The following is a 17,402-nucleotide window of genomic DNA, read 5'->3' as shown; positions in this document are numbered from 1 at the left end:
GGTGCGAGTTTGGGAGGGTGGGATGTTGGAAGTTGCCAGGGGCAAAGGATACGAGTTTCCTCAATTTTGCTTTCTGACTTGCCCAATGGTTCTATAGGTAGTTTTCCTGATGTAGACATGCGCGTTAACACTAATTTTGCTCATAATTTTTGTTTACTAGCCAGTGCTCCCAAACTTGCTTAATTAGAGTACAAAAACTCGAACACACTAATCGAGATTTTGAACTTAGCATTTGGGATTAATTAGGGGGCCGAACAATGCGTAGCTGTTTTGGATCTCGAGTGAAGGTTGAGCCTTTCTGTGTCCAGGTGAAATACTTCAGATAATGAACAATCCTAAACTTGCCTAATGTTTGTTACTTAGTTGCCTGACATTGTTGAGAATTTGCTTTTAATGGTTTTGTTACTTAGGTGGCTTTGAGTTTTTGCCAAAACTTGCCCAACACTTTGTAGCTAGTTGCTTCAGTTAACACGTGAACTTTGCTCATGTGCTATTTTCCTTCACATTTCATCATATGGTTCAGAATTTGCCAGTTCTTTTTAGTTAGTGTCTTGGAAGTTTCATACAAGCCACCTGAATATGCATTTATGGTTATGTTTTTTTTCTGTTTTTTAGTGGGAAAGATGGCCGGGAGGAGCAAAAAACGCAATTGGCATGAACAACATGTGACTGCTCTTGACCATGATTCATTCCCTGCCATTCAAGACCAACAAATAGAGGGCAAGTTGCGGGTAATCTCTCCCCTCCCCCTCCGGTTTAAACATCCCCGTGGTTTTTTTTCAGCCACCTCACACACATGTATCGAAGTTCACAAACACAACCCACCCATAATCACTTGAGTGAAAATCAAGGGTTAAGCAAGTCCACACTACTAGACCAGGCAATGGACACACAAAACAAGCAACTTAAACACAAATGTTAGGTCACGTACAAATGTTAGGCACATATCTAGGGGGGAAGGGATAGGGGGTTCTGTGTCATGCAAATCACACATGCAAGACAGGCAAGTCGCTTCAAATGTCAAGCAAGTACTATACTCAACACTTTTTGATAGCTTCGGGCAGACACCAGCAAGTGTAGTCCAATCAAATCGCTCGCCGCACATGCGGTCAGGTGGCCTCTGGTTGGAACAAACCATTTTTTCCGCGCACGTCACAAAATTATTGGGAACAGTCAAAGTGGAGACAGCGGTAGGGGTCCCACAACTAACTCAAGCGCCCCTCTCCATTTCCTGTATTGTCGCATGTAGTTCAAAATTCCAGGAGAGAAGCAGGGGCCGGCGTTGCCTGTTGTTGCCTTGTTTGCCAAAATCGAGCGCCGCCCAAATTCGATGTTCCAACTGAGTTGCTGGAGCGGCTATGCGCAAAGGAGGGAGGCATGGTGCGATAGCCACAAGCAGCGGTAGAGCTTCTCATTTCCAAGGGGAGAGTGCAGAGGACGGAGGGAGGGGGCATTGTTCAAATCCAGAGGTACATGTCGTAAACCTCAGATTCATGCTCTTTTTTTGGTCTCGCTGTGTTGCTGGTCTCGGTGCCCCTCTGCGCAGGCAACTCCATTGGGGGGCAGGGCGCTCTGAGTGTCTGATTCACCACATGCGCGCGGGGGGTGGGGGTGGAGCAAGGTGGTTTTTGAAGGGGGCATGCTGGGAGGCGGACGTTGGATTGGGGAACGGAGTGGTAGGCTGGGTAGGAGATAGGATGCGGATCTGCAGAGGTCTACATACATGGCAAGAGGAGGATGGTTTTTGATGGCGATAGCATTTCCTTGGGGGTAGTTTGCACCAAAATATTTTTCAACATCAGACAATTTTTGGGAGGGCTCGAGGTGGAAGTTGCCCCCGCAGAGGGGCATGAGTTGCCACATACGCGTTTTTTGTAACTTGAGGAACTACTAGGTAAAGGACACAATTAGAGCGCGCCTCCGAAAAGTGCCAAAACTTGCCCAGCATATGAGATAGAAGTTGCTACAGATGCTTAGTGCGAGTTCCCAAGGATGTTTTAAACTTGCCTAACCATTGCCTTGTAGTTGCCTCAAAATGATGCACACTTTCCACCTCATTTTCATTATATACTCAGATGATAGACTGGTGCTATAGGGGTTTTAGTTGATCCTCATCTCGGAAGTCGATACGTGCCTAAAAACCTCAGTACTTGCCTACATTTTTTTCCCAGCGATGACAGTAAAACTAGTGTGCACTACAGAAAGGAAAACAATGATGTAAAAACCATACAATAATTCAAAAGTGTTGAACAAGCATAGGAAGAAAACAAATAACAAGCATTAATGGTTGCTAGATGTGAGCGGGTCTAGTTCCTATTTTGCGAAAATAGTTTTTTGCCAGATCTGTGTCCTACCATGGAGTATGGCCTTTTCTGTGTTCTTCCATTTTTCAACTTGCCTAAACATTGATTTGCAATTGCCTCAAAATGGTGCAAAACTTGCCAATTTTTTTTCCATTTATATACTCAATGATGAAGGGGTGCCTTGGCGCAGTGGTAAAGCTGCTGCCTTGTGACCATGAGGTCACGGGTTCAAGTCCTGGAAACAGCCTCTTACAGAAATGTAGGGAAAGGCTGCGTACTATAGACCCAAAGTGGTCGGACCCTTCCCCGACCCTGCGCAAGCGGGAGCTACATGCACCGGGCTGCCCTTTTATATACTCAATGATAAACTATTTGCTAAAATGGGGGTTCCATCTTTTGCTGATATTAGGGGTTAGGCAACTCCACACATCTAGATAAGGCAATTGATACACACAGATCAAGCAATTTAATACAATTGAAGTCAAATACCAGTTTTTCCACTATACTGATAGTATAGAAAACATACACTCATCAAGGTTAGGCACCTCCACATAGGTAGACTAGGCAATTGGTACTCACAAATTAAGCAACTTAAAGAAACTGAAGTCAATCAAATATATAAAAACTAGAGAAAAGTCGAGTAAGTGACATCTTCGGCACACATTTTAGTGTGTGTGTGTGTGGGGGGGGGGGGCTACAAAGGGGGATTGGGGCGGCAAGCGATTTATGCATGTGGAACAGATAACTGACATTTTTTCATCTAAACAACAGACAAGTCACACATAAAACTCTAGCAAGCCCCCCACGGTTTTCTAGCAAGTCACATACAGTTGTCAAGCAAGCCACATGCAGGACCACCGTAGCTTTCTTTGCTACACAAACAATTGCGTACAACTTTGTGTTTTTCTTTCATTTTTTGTAGGACTCACCTAAAAAAAATCTCAAGCTATCCAAGGAATACCCAAGTAAGGAACCTTCATCAGCTACTCTCCAAGTAATCTTCATACCCTTCCCCCGGAGATTAGTTGCTTACTATCTAGCTAGAGAGAAATCAATTTGTGTGTGATTACTGATTGCACTAAACTTTCTTACAGTTTCTTTTCAGTAATTGGCAGGAAATCAGTTGCCCACTACCAGCGTGCACGCATAAGTTGGTTACTGGCAGAACTGGAGTTGCTTAAAAACAGCCAACCTAGATGTTGCTGCTTTAAAAAAAAAATACCACAGTCGTTGTACAAAGTAAACTAAATTAAGAAGAGATGCATGAGTTGCTTACCCCTTTCCCACCCTTTTTTATTTGCTTAAAAGTGCCCCAATAGTTGCCACGCTTTTTTTACATCTTTTTAGTTGTAGCACGCATAACCAAACAAGAGTTGTTTGCTCTTAACACCTTTTTTGCTCAAAGCAAAGCCTAGAAGTTGCTGGCCTTTTTGTTTTATTTTGTTTTTTGACACTTTTTTCTACTCCAAAAGCAACCTAAAAACACAATAGCCAGTATTTGCAAAAAATGAATCAAAAAACAGATGTCGTGCTCATGTCCTGCCAAGAGTTGCTTGCTGTCAGACATGATTTGCTTACAAAATCCATTATAATTGCTCACTTTTTGGTTTTGCCCTTTTTTTGGTAACAGGTGCCATACAAAAACGATACTAGATTCTCACAGATCTGGGAAAAATGAGGGAGAGCACTGGGACGAAGAAGGTGCAATCAGATTTGTATAAACAAGGTGAGAAAATCACACCTCCTATCTCTTCTTCCTTTGTCTGAAGATTGGTAGATTCCTTTTTTCAGTTTTTAACCTCCAACGTGCCAAACCATTGCAGATTTGTGGGGGAGGAAAGGATACGCAGTTTGCATGGGGAGAAGATGGGCGTAGGGTAGGGCAGTGGCGGAGCTTAGTGGAGAGCAACCTGGGCCATTGCCCCCCCAGCCCATGAGAAAACTAGCATATATCCCCTAGTATTCAGTCCATATGCCCAGTTAAAATCAGCCTAAACTCATATTTCTTGCCCCTCCAGCCCATTTGCCCCTCCATAAAATCAGCCCAAGCTCCGCCACTGGGGTAGGGTGAGGACAGAGAGAGGTTGATCAAGCACGTGATTGGGGGGCTGGAGGAAAGCGTGCGAGCTGCGGCTTGATGCGCCTCTCTAGCGCAGGCTCAAGGGTTGGGGCGTGTGGGGACTGGTTCTTTTCCTTTTCTGTCCCGCCAGCTGTTTAGGGTTTTTCAATTTCTTTTTTGGGTGTGTGCTCTAGATTACTAACCAGCCAACAGGTGCTCCCTAGTCACGTCCAAATTACTATGGGGTGGGGATTGGGACAAGCCTGAGCAACGCAACGTTCAGAGTTGCTGCTGATATCGTCAGATAATAAAATCGTGACCGCCTGCTCTAACCAAGCTGCGTGCCCTCTCTGCCTCTGCAAGAGGGAGGGAGTACTAACTTTCCGTCTTGGACAGGGTGAAGAAGCATCCGTCAGTGTCGACCAACTTGAAGTCGCGCGTCCTTGTCGGCTATTGCTCCGAGCGACATTTCAGAGCAACTGAAGCTAGCGGCGGTCAGCATTGCCGTGCTACACGGACTGGACCACAGTACAGTACTTACCAGTCAACCGGTCAAGTCAATGTGTCTAACCTGTAGCCTACGCTACAGCAATGTACCCAGCGGTAGAAGACGACATGATCTTGACGCAGAGAAGACGAAACAAGAAAATTTACATGGTATAAGAGCAGCTAGAACCACAACTTGGAAATTCCACCCCTAATCGTCCGCGGGTCACAACACACTAAAAATCATTTTCACAATCGGATACCTCAGAGCAACTCCAACGGGCCGATCCAAACGGACGGCGATTTCGTCTGCTTTTTGTCCGTTTGGGTCGGCCACGCGGACACGGACGTCCGCTTCCGTGTTTGGGTCGGCGTATGCGTCCAACGCGCGCCCGACCCATTTTAACGGCGTCGACAAAAAAAAACTGTGCACGCATATTTCAACTGAAAATAACTTAATTATACATTAAAGCCGGCCAGGAAGGCCGGCGAGAGTCCACGCGTCCACATTAGCATTTAAAAAAAACCTAACTACGAGGCGGCGCGCTACCCAGCGCACCCTAGGCGTCGTCGTCGTCGTCGTCCTCGGGGTCGGTGAGGTCAATGAGCGTCGGCGGAGGGTCGGCCCAAGGAAACGCCGTGGCCCATGCGGCAGCGACGTAGTCAAGGGGTAGCTATTCTGGCGGGGTAGTGCCGGCGCGGGGGGCTGTGCCGCCGCCGGTGCAGCCGCCGCCTGGCGCGCCTCCTCCTCGAGGTCGCGCTCGAGCATCTCCTCGTACTCGCCTTGACGCCGCTCATCGGCCAGCCGTCGCTGGCGCCAGTGCTCGAGGTAGGCCGCCTCCTGCGTCGGGGTCGCCTCCATCCAAACCGGCGGCGCGGGCACCCACTCGCGCACCACTCCCGTCCAGGAGAAGCTCGCGATGGAGCCCGGCTCCGGCTCCAGCTGCGGCTCCGGGTGGGCCTTGATGAGGCGTCGGGGAGGGGATGGCGGCGCCACCGGCGGCACCACGCAGTCGCCGGCCGCGGAGAGGGCCATGGCCGCCTCGTACCGAGCCTCTTCCTCTTCTGCCGCCTCCGCCCAGCGCCGCTCGTCCTTCTCGCTCTCCCGGTAGACAGCCGCAGGGGCGAGTCGAAGGCGTACGCCTCGTCGCGGCGCTGCTCCGGCGTCAGGAGCGCCCGCCAGCGACGCACCTCCTCCGCATGCGTCCTAGCCGACCGCGGCGCCGCCGGCACTGGGTCCTTTCCGGATCCAGATGCCAGTCGTGCGGCAGCGTCACGTCGGGATAGGGCAATGGCACGCGGTGGCGCCAGTGCCACTCTGCCTGGTGCATGGGCACGTTCACCCGCTGCCTCTGCCGGCGAGCCGGCGCAGGCGGAGGCGGGGTGAACTCCGCAGGGAAGGGGACGACGGGGGCCTTGCCCTTCGACTTGCTGCCGCTGCCGGAGAAGAGCTCCATTTGGACGGCTGGGGTGGCTGGGGTGGCTAGGGTTTGGTTGCCGGCGACGAGGGAGGAGCGTGGCTAGATGGGGACGGGAAGTGGATGAGGACGGCCCCGCCACATGGTCGGCTTAAAAAAGGATGACCGCCGTCGCTGACGCATGGGCCCGGGGTCATAAATTAAGCTGACCGGCGAGGGGGCCGGGTGGTTGGGCGACCAACAGGCGGGGCCGCGACGGACGTCGAGAAGGCGCGCGTGGCGTCCGTTCCGCGTCCGCGCCGACGCATTTGGGGCGCAAATTTGGGCCGCAAATGCGTCGGCGCGGACACGGAGCGGACGCTTTTGGGTTTGGGTCGGCGCGTTGGGCCTCCACTTTTATCCGCGCCAACCCAAACAAACGGCGGCGGACGAAATAGATCGCCCCGTTGGAGTTGCTCTTATTTGTGCATCATCAAATCCATATTATTGCATGCACGTGAAACCCAATCTAAAACTGAACCCATCTGGCTCCGCCGTGTCCATGTCTGGCGATTGGTTGCGCCCGCCCAAATGTTGGTCTGATGGTATTTTCTCTTCTGAACCCTGACCGGGAAGCCCGCCCGAGCGTTTGGGACGGATATGAGGTCCGGTTGTAGATGCTCTAACCATTCCGGATACCCGTCTTGGACGGTTACACGGTTTGAAGTCCAGTCCCTCTCATAACTCGTAACCTTATAGCAGGAAGAGTAGATGCTACAGCGACTTGCAATGGATTCATGGAAGCCATGTGAACCCGGGCCCTGCGGGCCTCACATGTGTGTGATATATACATGGACACATGGCTGTAGCACTGGTTGCATGAGAAGCAAGCAGAACCAAGATGGTTGCCATGGTGGCCACCAGAGCTGCCTACATTTTCAGCACATCCATCTCACTCCTCTTGCTGATCCCCGTTGCTCTCGCCAAGGATCATCATACTCATGGCACCAGCTACCTCGAGAGAGGTTCATCGGTGTTCATCGAGGACGACACCACTACCAACACCACCACCATCCTTGCGTCGCCCAACGGCCTCTTCGCCTGCGGCTTCTACAAGGTGGCCACCAACGCCTTCGTCTTCTCCATCTGGTTCCACGGCTCGTCGGCGAAGACCATCGCGTGGACAGCCAACCGCGACGAACCGGTGAACGGCAGAGGGTCCAGGCTCACCTTCCGAAAGGACGGGAGCATGGCCCTGCTTGACTACGATGGCACGGCCGCCTGGAGCACCAGCACGACCGCGACTCGTGCCAGCCGTGCAGAGCTTCTCGACAGCGGCAGCCTTATCATCGTGGATCCAGACGGTCGGAGCCTCTGGACAAGCTTCGACTCACAGACCGACACGCTTCTGCCATCGCAGCCGATGACTCGGAACATAAAGCTGGTATCTGCATCTGCCAGGGGCTTGCTCTATTCAGGTTTCTATACATTATACTTTGACAGCGACAATGAGCTAAGACTCATCTACAATGGCCCTGACATCAGTAGCATATATTGGCCTGCCCCTTTCAACCAACCGTGGGTAAATGGAAGGACTACTTATAACAGCAGCCGGTATGCTGTTCTTGAACAGACAGGCAAGTTTGTCGCGAGTGACAAGTTTACATTTGATGCTTCCGATCTTGGTGATCAGGTTATGAGGAGGTTGACTCTGGATTATGATGGCAACCTAAGGCTGTATAGCCTAGACGCGACAAGCAGCGATTGGTCGGTCTCTTGGATGGCATTCCGCCGAGTCTGCGATATACATGGGCTGTGTGGCAAAAACAGCATCTGCAAATACCGACCGAAGCTCGAGTGCTCTTGCCTTGAAGGTTTCGAGGTGGTTGATACAAGCGACTGGAGCAAAGGGCGCACGCCCAATGTAAACAAGACAGCCAACTGGGACAACAGGAGAAGACACAAGGCAAACAGCACGGCCACCCAGGATTTCTCATTCAAAAAGCTCGCCGAAACTGACTTCTATGGATATGATTCGAACTATGTGCAGCAGGTGTCAATTCTGCAGTGCAGACGTATGTGCTGGACAATGCTGATTGCAAAGCTTTTGCTTACCGTCAGGGAGAAGGCGCGTGTTATACAAAGGTCTACCTTTTTAACGGCCAGAGCTTTGCATATCCTCCCAACGACATTTATCTGAAAGTTCCCAGGAGGTTGCTGTCTTCGCCAGAATTGATTTCTTCACTAGCCCACACATGCAGAGTTCATGAAAAAGAGGCAGACACTTCATCACAGATGTTCCAGGATGGCTCTTCCAAGTTCAAGTTTGGCTACTTCCTTTCTTCTGCGTTGACGCTGCTTTTCATCGAAGTAACTTTAATCATCGCTGCTTGTTGGATTGTTTATAAATGGGAGAGAAGACCAGAGATCACAGATGAAGGTTACATGATAATATCAAGCCAGTTCCGCATATTTAGCTACAAGGAGTTACAGAAGGCAACCGATTACTTCCAAAAAGAGCTAGGAAGTGGTGCATCAGGAGCAGTTTATAAGGGAGTCCTCGATGATGAAAGGAAGGTCGCGGTGAAGAAGCTAAATGATGTGATCCAAGGAGAGCAGGAGTTCAGGTCTGAGTTAAGTGTCATAGGCAGAATTTATCATATGAATCTGGTCAGAATTTGGGGGTTTTGTGTCGAGAAGACATGCAAGCTCTTGGTTTCTGAGTTCATTGAGAATGGTTCTTTAGCCACAGTTCTGTTTGATTACCAGAGCCTATCTCCTGTGCTCCAATGGGGCCAAAGGTACAATATTGCAGTTGGGGTGGCAAAAGGACTGGCCTATCTCCACCATGAGTGTCTTGAATGGATCGTGCATTGTGATGTCAAGCCAGAGAACATATTGTTAGACAAAGACTTTGAGCCCAAGATTGCAGATTTTGGACTGGTGAAGCTACTGCAACGAGGATCAAGCGCACAGATGTTGTCAAGAGTGCACGGGACTAGAGGCTACATTGCACCAGAATGGGCTCTGAATCTTCCAATCACTGGCAAAGCCGATGTTTACAGCTATGGAGTAGTGCTTCTTGAGTCAGTGAAGGGGGTCCGGGTTTCCAGTTGGATGGTTGAGGGTAAGGAGGAAGTGGAAATGGCTGTTAGATGTTCTACTGAAATTCTTAAAGAGAAACTTGCAGGCGAAGATCAGTCATGGATTCTGGAGTTCGTCGACTATAGACTGGATGGAGAATTCAACCATTCAGAAGCACTCATGATGCTTAAGATAGCAGTATCATGTGTGGAAGAAGAGAGGAGCAGAAGACCGAGCATGAGCCATGTGGTCGAAACTCTGCTTTCACTTGTGGAATAATGTTCAATACTGTATTTACTACTGCTACATCTAGCTGACGTGTGTAAGAATAATATTCTGTGATGTTACACAGAAAAGTTGCCCTTATCCCTGCCATGTGTAGCAACTCTACGGATTTGTATCAATACCTAACTACTATGTAGGAGTATTTCATTTGTCTATCTGTTTGGAAGTTTAGGTCTATATAACACATCTATCTACTTCCAGCAGTTTTGAAGAAGAAATCATTAATCCTTAGGAGCTAAATCGATAGCAAACAGAAATATATCGAATCTAACATGAATAGTAGGTTGGATCAATTAATCTAGCCAGTTTATTACTTGATTTATTGAGCAGCCAACAGATTAATGAACCCAATGTAAACAGAATACTCACCACTATACAAACTATATATGATCCAAAAGAATGAACAATGACAGGACCTGTTAAACAATCACCAGTGCTAGACCGGCGTCCGCCAATCACTCATCGTTGCTGCCAATGCGCTCCGCAGCGCTACTGCCCGCTTATCAACCTTGAACCCTTCCTCTGCGGCATGATCTCTCCGGCTCTGCATTGCCCCCAAATCATTCTCTGGTTCATCCCCCTCCTCCGGTGCCAATGCAGAGTAATCCTCCCTCGCCAGCAGCACATTGTGGAGCATCGCGCACGTCCCAATGCACGTCACGGCGGCGCGAGGGCTCTCCTCCTCGTGGAGCCGCGCGATGGCGCCCCACCCCATCAGGCTCCGGACGGCGCGCCTCGCCGGGCGGCACATTGCCCTGTGCGCGGCGTTGAAGTGGGCCTCCGGGGAGCCCGGCGCCACCGCCCCCTCGAAGGGCACCATGAGCCAGCGGAGGAGCGGGTACCCGTTTCCATCCGCAACCAGGTACTGCGCGGGGTCGAGCAGCTTCCCCTGCTCCAGCTCCTGGTGCAGGGACGAGAGCCTGAGCACCTCGAGGTCGGCGCGGTCGCCGCGGAAGCCGGCGGCGAGGGAGAGGATGCGGGAGGAGGCGCCGGCGACGAGCTGCGCGGCAAGGGGCCCGCCCGGGCCGGCGAAGCGCGCGCAGGCGAGCGCGCCGCGGCAGGAGGGGAGCGGGGAGGATGAGGAGGAGGAGGCCGAATTGGAGGGGAAGGCGAGCCAGAAGCGGAAGTTGGCGAGGAGGACGCGGCGGAGGCGTCGTGACGCGGCCCGCGGGGCGGAGGGCGGGACGCGGAAGAGCGCGGCGAGCGCCGGGTAGGGGAGGCCGGAGGCGAGGCGCGCGAGGGCGAGCGCGAGGAGGGTCGGGCACGGGAGCGAGGGGTGGGAGAGGAGCGGGTCGAGCAGGCCCGAGAGGTAGTGGAAGGTGGGCGCGGACACGCGGAAGGCCAGCGGGTAGTGGTCCGGGCTCGTCGGCGGCAGCGGCAGCGGCGGCGAAGGCGGGGGCGGAGGCAGGGGAGGAGGCGGGACGGCGACGACGACGGGGGTCGCGGGGCCGGCCTCAGCGCCGTCGCCGTCGCCGTCGCTGTCGCTCCGCCTGCGCTTGCGGGCGGGGTCGGGGTCGGGGCCGGGGAGGTCGAGGACGAGGACGGAGACGGCGGAGAGGAGCTGGTGGGTGAGCAGGAGGAGGGGCTGGGACGACGGGGGCGGCGTCATGGGCGGCGGGGGCGCATGGCGATGGCGGGGCGGGGCGGTGGTGGTGGTTGCGCTGTCGATGGGTGAGCGGAGGGATTTTGTATGGAGGGGGTGCGATCGCGGTGACGCGACACGGCGATGGCGCCGTCCGGACGTTTCCGTGCACGCCCCTAGGCTAGGCTCCTAGCCAGGGTGGCCCTCCGGTCCGGTCTCCCCCGTCCTCTCACCTCACCACTTGGAGGGCTGGAAAGGTTGCTACAGGGCTCCAGCAGGGAACCAATCGCGACAAGAGGATGGATTTGTCAAAAGTCCACTAGGCAGGCGGGCAGGCGGGCTCGTGTCGATCGACGCGAGCGTGTGCTCTAATCCTATCCTATGTCTAATAGAGACGGGAAACGGGCCTACGGAAATGGCAATGCACTCCCTCCCTCCCTTTGTACCAACCAAGATAATCGAAGTTTCAGTTTCATCCCAAGTCAAACTAGCTTAAATCTGTCTAACTACAGAGAAAAAACCTGCTACCTTCGAGAAGGGGAACGACGCCGTGACGCCGCCGCCATCCGATTCGGAGAGCCGGACCTGCGTTTTTCCTCGATCCTTGAAGAGGGGCGCGGATAAAGGCCGTGGCAACGCCTCCAAGAAGGGAAACGGCACCGGCATGTGTCGCCGCTGCCGGCATCAGCAAGCCGGGCATGGATTTCGTATGGCCCGGATCCGAGCAGTCACATAGCCGCCAGATCAGGATTCGAAGATGAGGAAGTCCTGGACTAAGGGGTCCTCGGATCCCATAGATCCCATAGGGCGACCGCCACCTCGGAAGGGAGGAGGTGGGTGAGGGAGTCCTGGACTAAGGGGTCCTCGGACAGCCGGACTATATACTTTGGCCGGACTGTTGGGCTATGAAGATACAAGATAGAAGACTTCGCCCCATGTCCGGATGGAACTCTTCTTTGCGTGGAAGGCAAGCTTGGCGATTCGGATATGTAGATTCCTTTCTCTGTAACCGACTTTGTACAACCCTAGTCCCCTCGGTGTCTATATAAACCGGAGGGTTTAGACTTCTAGGGTTTAGGCACAACAATCATAACCTCATATGTTAGACTTCTAGGGTTTAGCCATTACGATCTCGTGGCAGATCAACTCTTATAATACTCATATTCATCAAGATCAATCAAGCAGGAAGTAGGGTATTACCTCCATAGAGAGGGCCCGAACCTAGGTAAACATTGTGTCCCCCGCCTCCTGTTACCATTAGTCTTAGACGCATAGTTCGGAACCCCCTACCCGAGATCCGCCGGTTTTGACATCGACATTGGTGCTTTCATTGAGAGTTCCACTATGTCGTTGAAGACAGGCTTGATGGCTCCATCATTCATCTACAACAACGCAGTCCAGGGGGAAATCTTCCTCCCCGGACAGGTCTTCGTATTCGACGGCTTTGCACTGTGGGCCAACTCGTTTAGCCATCTAGAGCAGATCGATAGCTACGCCCCTGGCCATCAAGTCAGAGTTGGAAGCATGAATTTTGTGGCCGATATCCGCGGAGACTTGATCTTTGACGGATTAGAACCCATGAGGGTTGTCCCCGGCCACCACGATGAACATGACCTAGATCTGTCATCTGGCCGTGCACAGGAAATAGCGCATATGACCGCCCTGGCCCTAGAGCCGGAGCGGACTGCGTCATTTGAAGACGGGAGGCTTAACCCCGCCACAGAGGCCGCAGATTCAGTGGCGCTCGAACCGCACACAGACCCAACATCGAGTTGGGCTCGTGTCACCAGAACCTCGAACTCGTCTCCGGCAATGGGTTCCGGACCGCGTGCATCCGCGTCCATCGAACCTGATTGGGCGCCGGTCTTGGAGTTCAGCTCCGCGGACATCTTCCAGCACTCGCCTTTTAGCGACATGTTAAGCTCATTAAAATTCCTCTCCTTATCAGGAGACTCTCAGTCGAACTATGTTCGGCTCGAGTGGGAAGCGGACAATGAAGAACTTTGTGTCCCACCCACCACCCACTTTATAGCCACTATAGATGACTTAACCGACATGCTTGACTACGACTCCGAAGACATCGACGGTATGGACGACGATGCCAGAAAGGAGCATGAACCACCGCATACAGGCCGTTGGACAACAACTTCCTCATACGACATATACATGGTGGATACACCCAAAGAAAACAACGGCGACAATAAAAACCCAGTCGAGGATAAACGTCCTGAGATACAGCCAAAGCACCGACGTCAGCGGCACCGCCCTAAGCCACGCCGTAGTAAAAATAACAACATTGTTACAGACGATGATGATAATCTGAACCAAGACGAAGACCCCGCAGACCCAGCGTTGTAGCAGGGCATGCAAAAGGACGGCAAACATAGTCCGGAGATGATGTCCGACCACAGCGACGCCGAAGACAGCAATTACCAACCTGTCTCTGAAGAGGAGATCAGCCTGGGCGACGACGAATTTGTCATCCCAGAAGAACCATTAGAACAAGAACGCCTCCACCAACGGCTTATCGCCACTGCAAGGAGCCTGAAGAAGCAGAAGCAACGACTTAAAGCCGCACAAGATACACTCAACGACAGATGAAACGAAGTGCTAGACGCTGAGGAAAAATACGGCGATAATCGCCAAACAAAGAGCTATCCTAAACGTAAGCTGCTGCCCGAATTCGACGACGAGGCTATCGCGCCTATACCGCCGAAAAACAATACGATCGACAGGCCGGACCGACCACCTCGCGGTCGAGACAGAGCGGCTAGCAATGTCGTACACAAGCCCGCACCCCCTCCCTGAAAAGGAAGGAAGGTCGCGGCCCAGGACCAGAAACACGATCTACGTGAGGACCTGGACAAAAAAGCTGGCCAAACTAGGTCCATCTACGGATCCAGGGAACGTGCTCCTACGCGGGATCACAATTATCAAACAAAATACGCCGGCCATCTACCAGCTTGGAACCAATACCAAACGTCACAACCGTCTGACCCAATCCATGACACAGCCAGATACAGGGGTGCCGCACACCCCCTGTGCTTCATCGATGAGGTGCTGGAACATGATTTTCCAGAAGGGTTCAAACCCGTAAACATCAAGGCGTATGATGGAATGACGGACCCTGCGGTTTGGATAGAAGACTTTATCCTTCATATCCACATGGCTCGCGGAGATGATCTCCACGCCATCAAATATCTACCCCTCAAGCTAAACGGACCAACTCGTCACTGGCTAAAAAGCCTCCCTGAAAATTCCATAGGAAGCTGGGAGGAACTTGAGGATGCTTTTCGGGCCAATTTCCAAGGGACCTATGTCCGTCCCCCGGATGCAGACGATCTAAGTCACATAATCCAACAACCTGGAGAATCAGCCCGTAAGCTTTGGAACCGGTTTCTCACTAAGAAGAACCAAATCATCGACTATCCGGACGCCGAAGCCTTAGCGGCCTTTTAACACAGTGTCTGGGACGAATGGCTAGCCAGACACCTCAGCTGGCCAAGAACAATGGCAGCCTTAACTACATTAATGACCCGCTTTTGCACGGGCGAGGATAGCTGGTTAGCACATAGCAGCACCAGCGACCCCGGCACATCCGAAGTCAGGGATGGTAATGGAAAACCACGACGCAACAAATACAAACATCGTAATAATGAAGAAAGCCCAGACAATACAGCGGTAAACGCCGGATTCCGGGGCTCTAGACCTGGTCAACGAAAGAAGCCATTTAAAGGCAACAAAGACAATCCATCCAACCTGGATACAATTCTAGACAGGCCCTGCCAGATCACACTCCCAACAAACCAGCCAACCATACCAACAGAGAATGTTGGGTCTTCAAGCAGGCCGACAAACTCAACACCGAACACAAAGGGAAGGGACCTCAGAGCGAAGACGAGGACGAACCTCGCCAGCCGAACACGGGGGAGGGGGGGCAGAAGAAATTTCCACCAGAGATCAAAACAGTGAACATGCTCTATGTCACTCACATCCCAAAGAGGGAGCGCAAACGCGCACTCCGAGACATCTATCCTGTCGAGCCCGTCGCCCCCAAGTTCAACCCATGGTCGGCCTGTCCGATCACCTTTGATCGTAGGGATCATCCGACTAGTATCCTCCATGGGGGTTCGACTGCCTTAGTGTTCGACCCAATAATCGATGGATACCACCTCACTCGAGTCCTTATGGACGGTGACAGTAGTCTCAATATGATATATCAAGACACTGTCTGCAAGATGGGGATAGACCCGCCAATAATCAAGCCAAGCAGTACTACCTTTAAAGGAGTTATATCGGGCGTAGAAGCCCGCTGCACAGGCTCTTTAACATTGGATGTTGTATTCGGCTCCCCCGACAACTTTCGAAGCGAATAACTAATCTTTGACATTGCTCCATTCCGAAGTGGCTATCATGCACTACTCGGTAGAACGGCCTTCGCCCGTTTTAATGCAGTCCCGCATTATGCTTATCTAAAACTCAAAATGCTTGGACCACGTGGCGTCATCACGGTCAGCGGAAATACAGAGTGCTCTCTTCGTACAGAAGAATATACGGCGGCTCTAGTAGTCGAAGCGCGAAACAACCTATTCAAGCCGAGCAGCTCATCGGTCTTCAAGAACGCGGACACAGCTAAACATGTTCGGAGCACACCTAAGTGCGGCAGCTCAGATAAACCCGAGCTCGATTAGCAGCTACGCCCCCACCGACCGCCCCATAAGGAGATAGCACATGTGCCATGTATACATAAATATACACTCAAAATTCCTTAGGTGGTGCCGGGGGAACACTGCACACAAAAGTCCATAGTTTGGCTCGACCCTATTCGGACTCAACAAGTTATATTTCACGGTTCATTAAAACGAACTAGCTTTACTCACGGCCACACCAGCTTCTTTCCACCTGGTTTTTTCCTTTTTTACAGATGGCCGTCATACTATACCCGTCAAGGACACTTCACAACGGAGAAAAAGGCGCATACGTGCAGCAGGGCCCCGCATTAAGGTTTCTTTTTCCGATTAAGGCCCTGTGTAAACCTTTGTTATCTCTCTTTGTTTTACATTTTCCTGGCATATAAAATGTCCAAGAAAGATAGTGGCAGTACCTTTAAATATACGGCTCGCCGTACTAAAGTGGATGTTATATAAGCAGCGTGATTCATACTGTGCTTGGAGTGTCATTCTCTTACCACCTACGTTATTTCCCACATCAGATTGCCATATGTGCCTTGATAATAGGGTCCATTACCAGGGGCTGTATTTCGCCCGGTATATGTTGAAAAGTCCGAATACCTTAGGGAGTGTTCGGCGTCGCGAGTTTGGCCTTATATGCATCAGCTCCGAATCATGTCTTTGGTTAATAGTTGGGTTGCCCGGCTCCTGTGCTTGATACCTTACATTCCGCTCTATCGGCTAAGGTAGCAAAGGGAGAACTACTACGATTGTGTTCCGGTTTATCCGGATGAGCACCTCAGTAGAGAAAGCCAAAAACTGACTGCCATGATGAGGCAAGAGCTGGTCAACCACTCGATGACTCAATGGAATCTTCGCGATTCCTCCGCATTAACGAAGGACCGACTTTCCGGTCAAGTATGTATACGCATCGTATTCGGATAACCGCGGACATACCGGGGGCTATATAGTAGCCCCACCGTCAAACTCCTATGGCTAAGTGAAAGTGTTAAAGCTCTATAGTCTGATTGCCTAGTTCGCCGCACTAACACCTCCTTAACGGACCAAGATGTTGGGTCAAGTGTGATCAAGTGCTTTCCCGAACACCCCCATGTTATACGCGAGGGGGCTGAAGCCGACGACTGCAAACTTTCAGATTATACATATAAACACGACCGCATAGGAGGCACCAAAACTTTTCAGGCAAAAAGTATAAAAACATAGCCTTAAATATATCATAATATTTTTTTTACAATTTTGATACACTTTACTCAAACATAATATTCTTCGAGCACTAACCCTCTATCAAGCGAGCACCCTCTAGGACATCTTTAAAGTAGTGTTCTGGCATGTTAAGGTCCTTGCACTCGGGTGGACTCTACGCTGCAACATCGGTGGCCGTCATCTTCGCCCAGTATATCTTGACACAGGCAAGGGCCATCCATGCACCTTCTATGCATGCTGACCGCTTCACAACATCGATATGCGGCACCGCATCAACAAGTTGCCGCACCAAGCCGAAATAACTATTCAGAA

General features: G+C 51.6%; 1 protein-coding gene, 2 long non-coding RNA genes and 1 pseudogene across 8 annotated transcripts in view; 2 read left to right on the top strand and 2 right to left on the bottom strand.

Annotated features, from left to right (window-relative positions):
- Positions 1–4,136, bottom strand: part of LOC119337027 — a 5,050-nt gene extending 914 nt beyond the window's left edge. The window contains exon 1 of the long non-coding RNA XR_005162990.1: positions 4,045–4,136. This is a non-coding gene — a long non-coding RNA (uncharacterized LOC119337027). The remainder of the gene's footprint in view (positions 1–4,044) is intronic.
- The window catches only part of LOC119337026, a 7,305-nt gene extending 2,111 nt beyond the window's left edge, over positions 1–5,194 (top strand). The window contains exons 3-7 of one of the 6 annotated variants that reach the window (XR_005162988.1): positions 616–731; positions 1,250–1,469; positions 3,226–3,297; positions 3,934–4,029; positions 4,127–5,193. This is a non-coding gene — a long non-coding RNA (uncharacterized LOC119337026). Of the gene's footprint in view, positions 1–615; positions 732–1,249; positions 1,470–3,225; positions 4,030–4,126 lie in introns of all 6 variants that reach the window. The other 5 variants (XR_005162989.1, XR_005162987.1, XR_005162986.1 and 2 more) reach the window with 5 other exon arrangements.
- A 1,501-nt stretch (positions 5,195–6,695) lies between these two features.
- Positions 6,696–9,766, top strand: LOC119337022 (annotated as a pseudogene).
- Positions 9,767–9,903: 137 nt separating this feature from the next.
- On the bottom strand, positions 9,904–11,378 carry LOC119337024 (protein ALP1-like). The gene has a single exon (XM_037609127.1). The coding sequence runs from the start codon at positions 11,221–11,223 to the stop codon at positions 10,051–10,053; it is 1,173 nt and encodes a 390-aa protein (XP_037465024.1). The 5' UTR covers positions 11,224–11,378; the 3' UTR covers positions 9,904–10,050.
- Between the last annotated feature and the right edge of the window lie 6,024 nt (positions 11,379–17,402).

This window comes from Triticum dicoccoides, chromosome 7B (genome assembly GCF_002162155.2).
Source record: "Triticum dicoccoides isolate Atlit2015 ecotype Zavitan chromosome 7B, WEW_v2.0, whole genome shotgun sequence".
In the NCBI taxonomy this organism is placed as follows: Eukaryota; Viridiplantae; Streptophyta; class Magnoliopsida; order Poales; family Poaceae; genus Triticum; species Triticum dicoccoides.
Note: the sequence above shows the minus strand (reverse complement) of the source record. Positions and strands in the feature narration are given on the sequence as shown.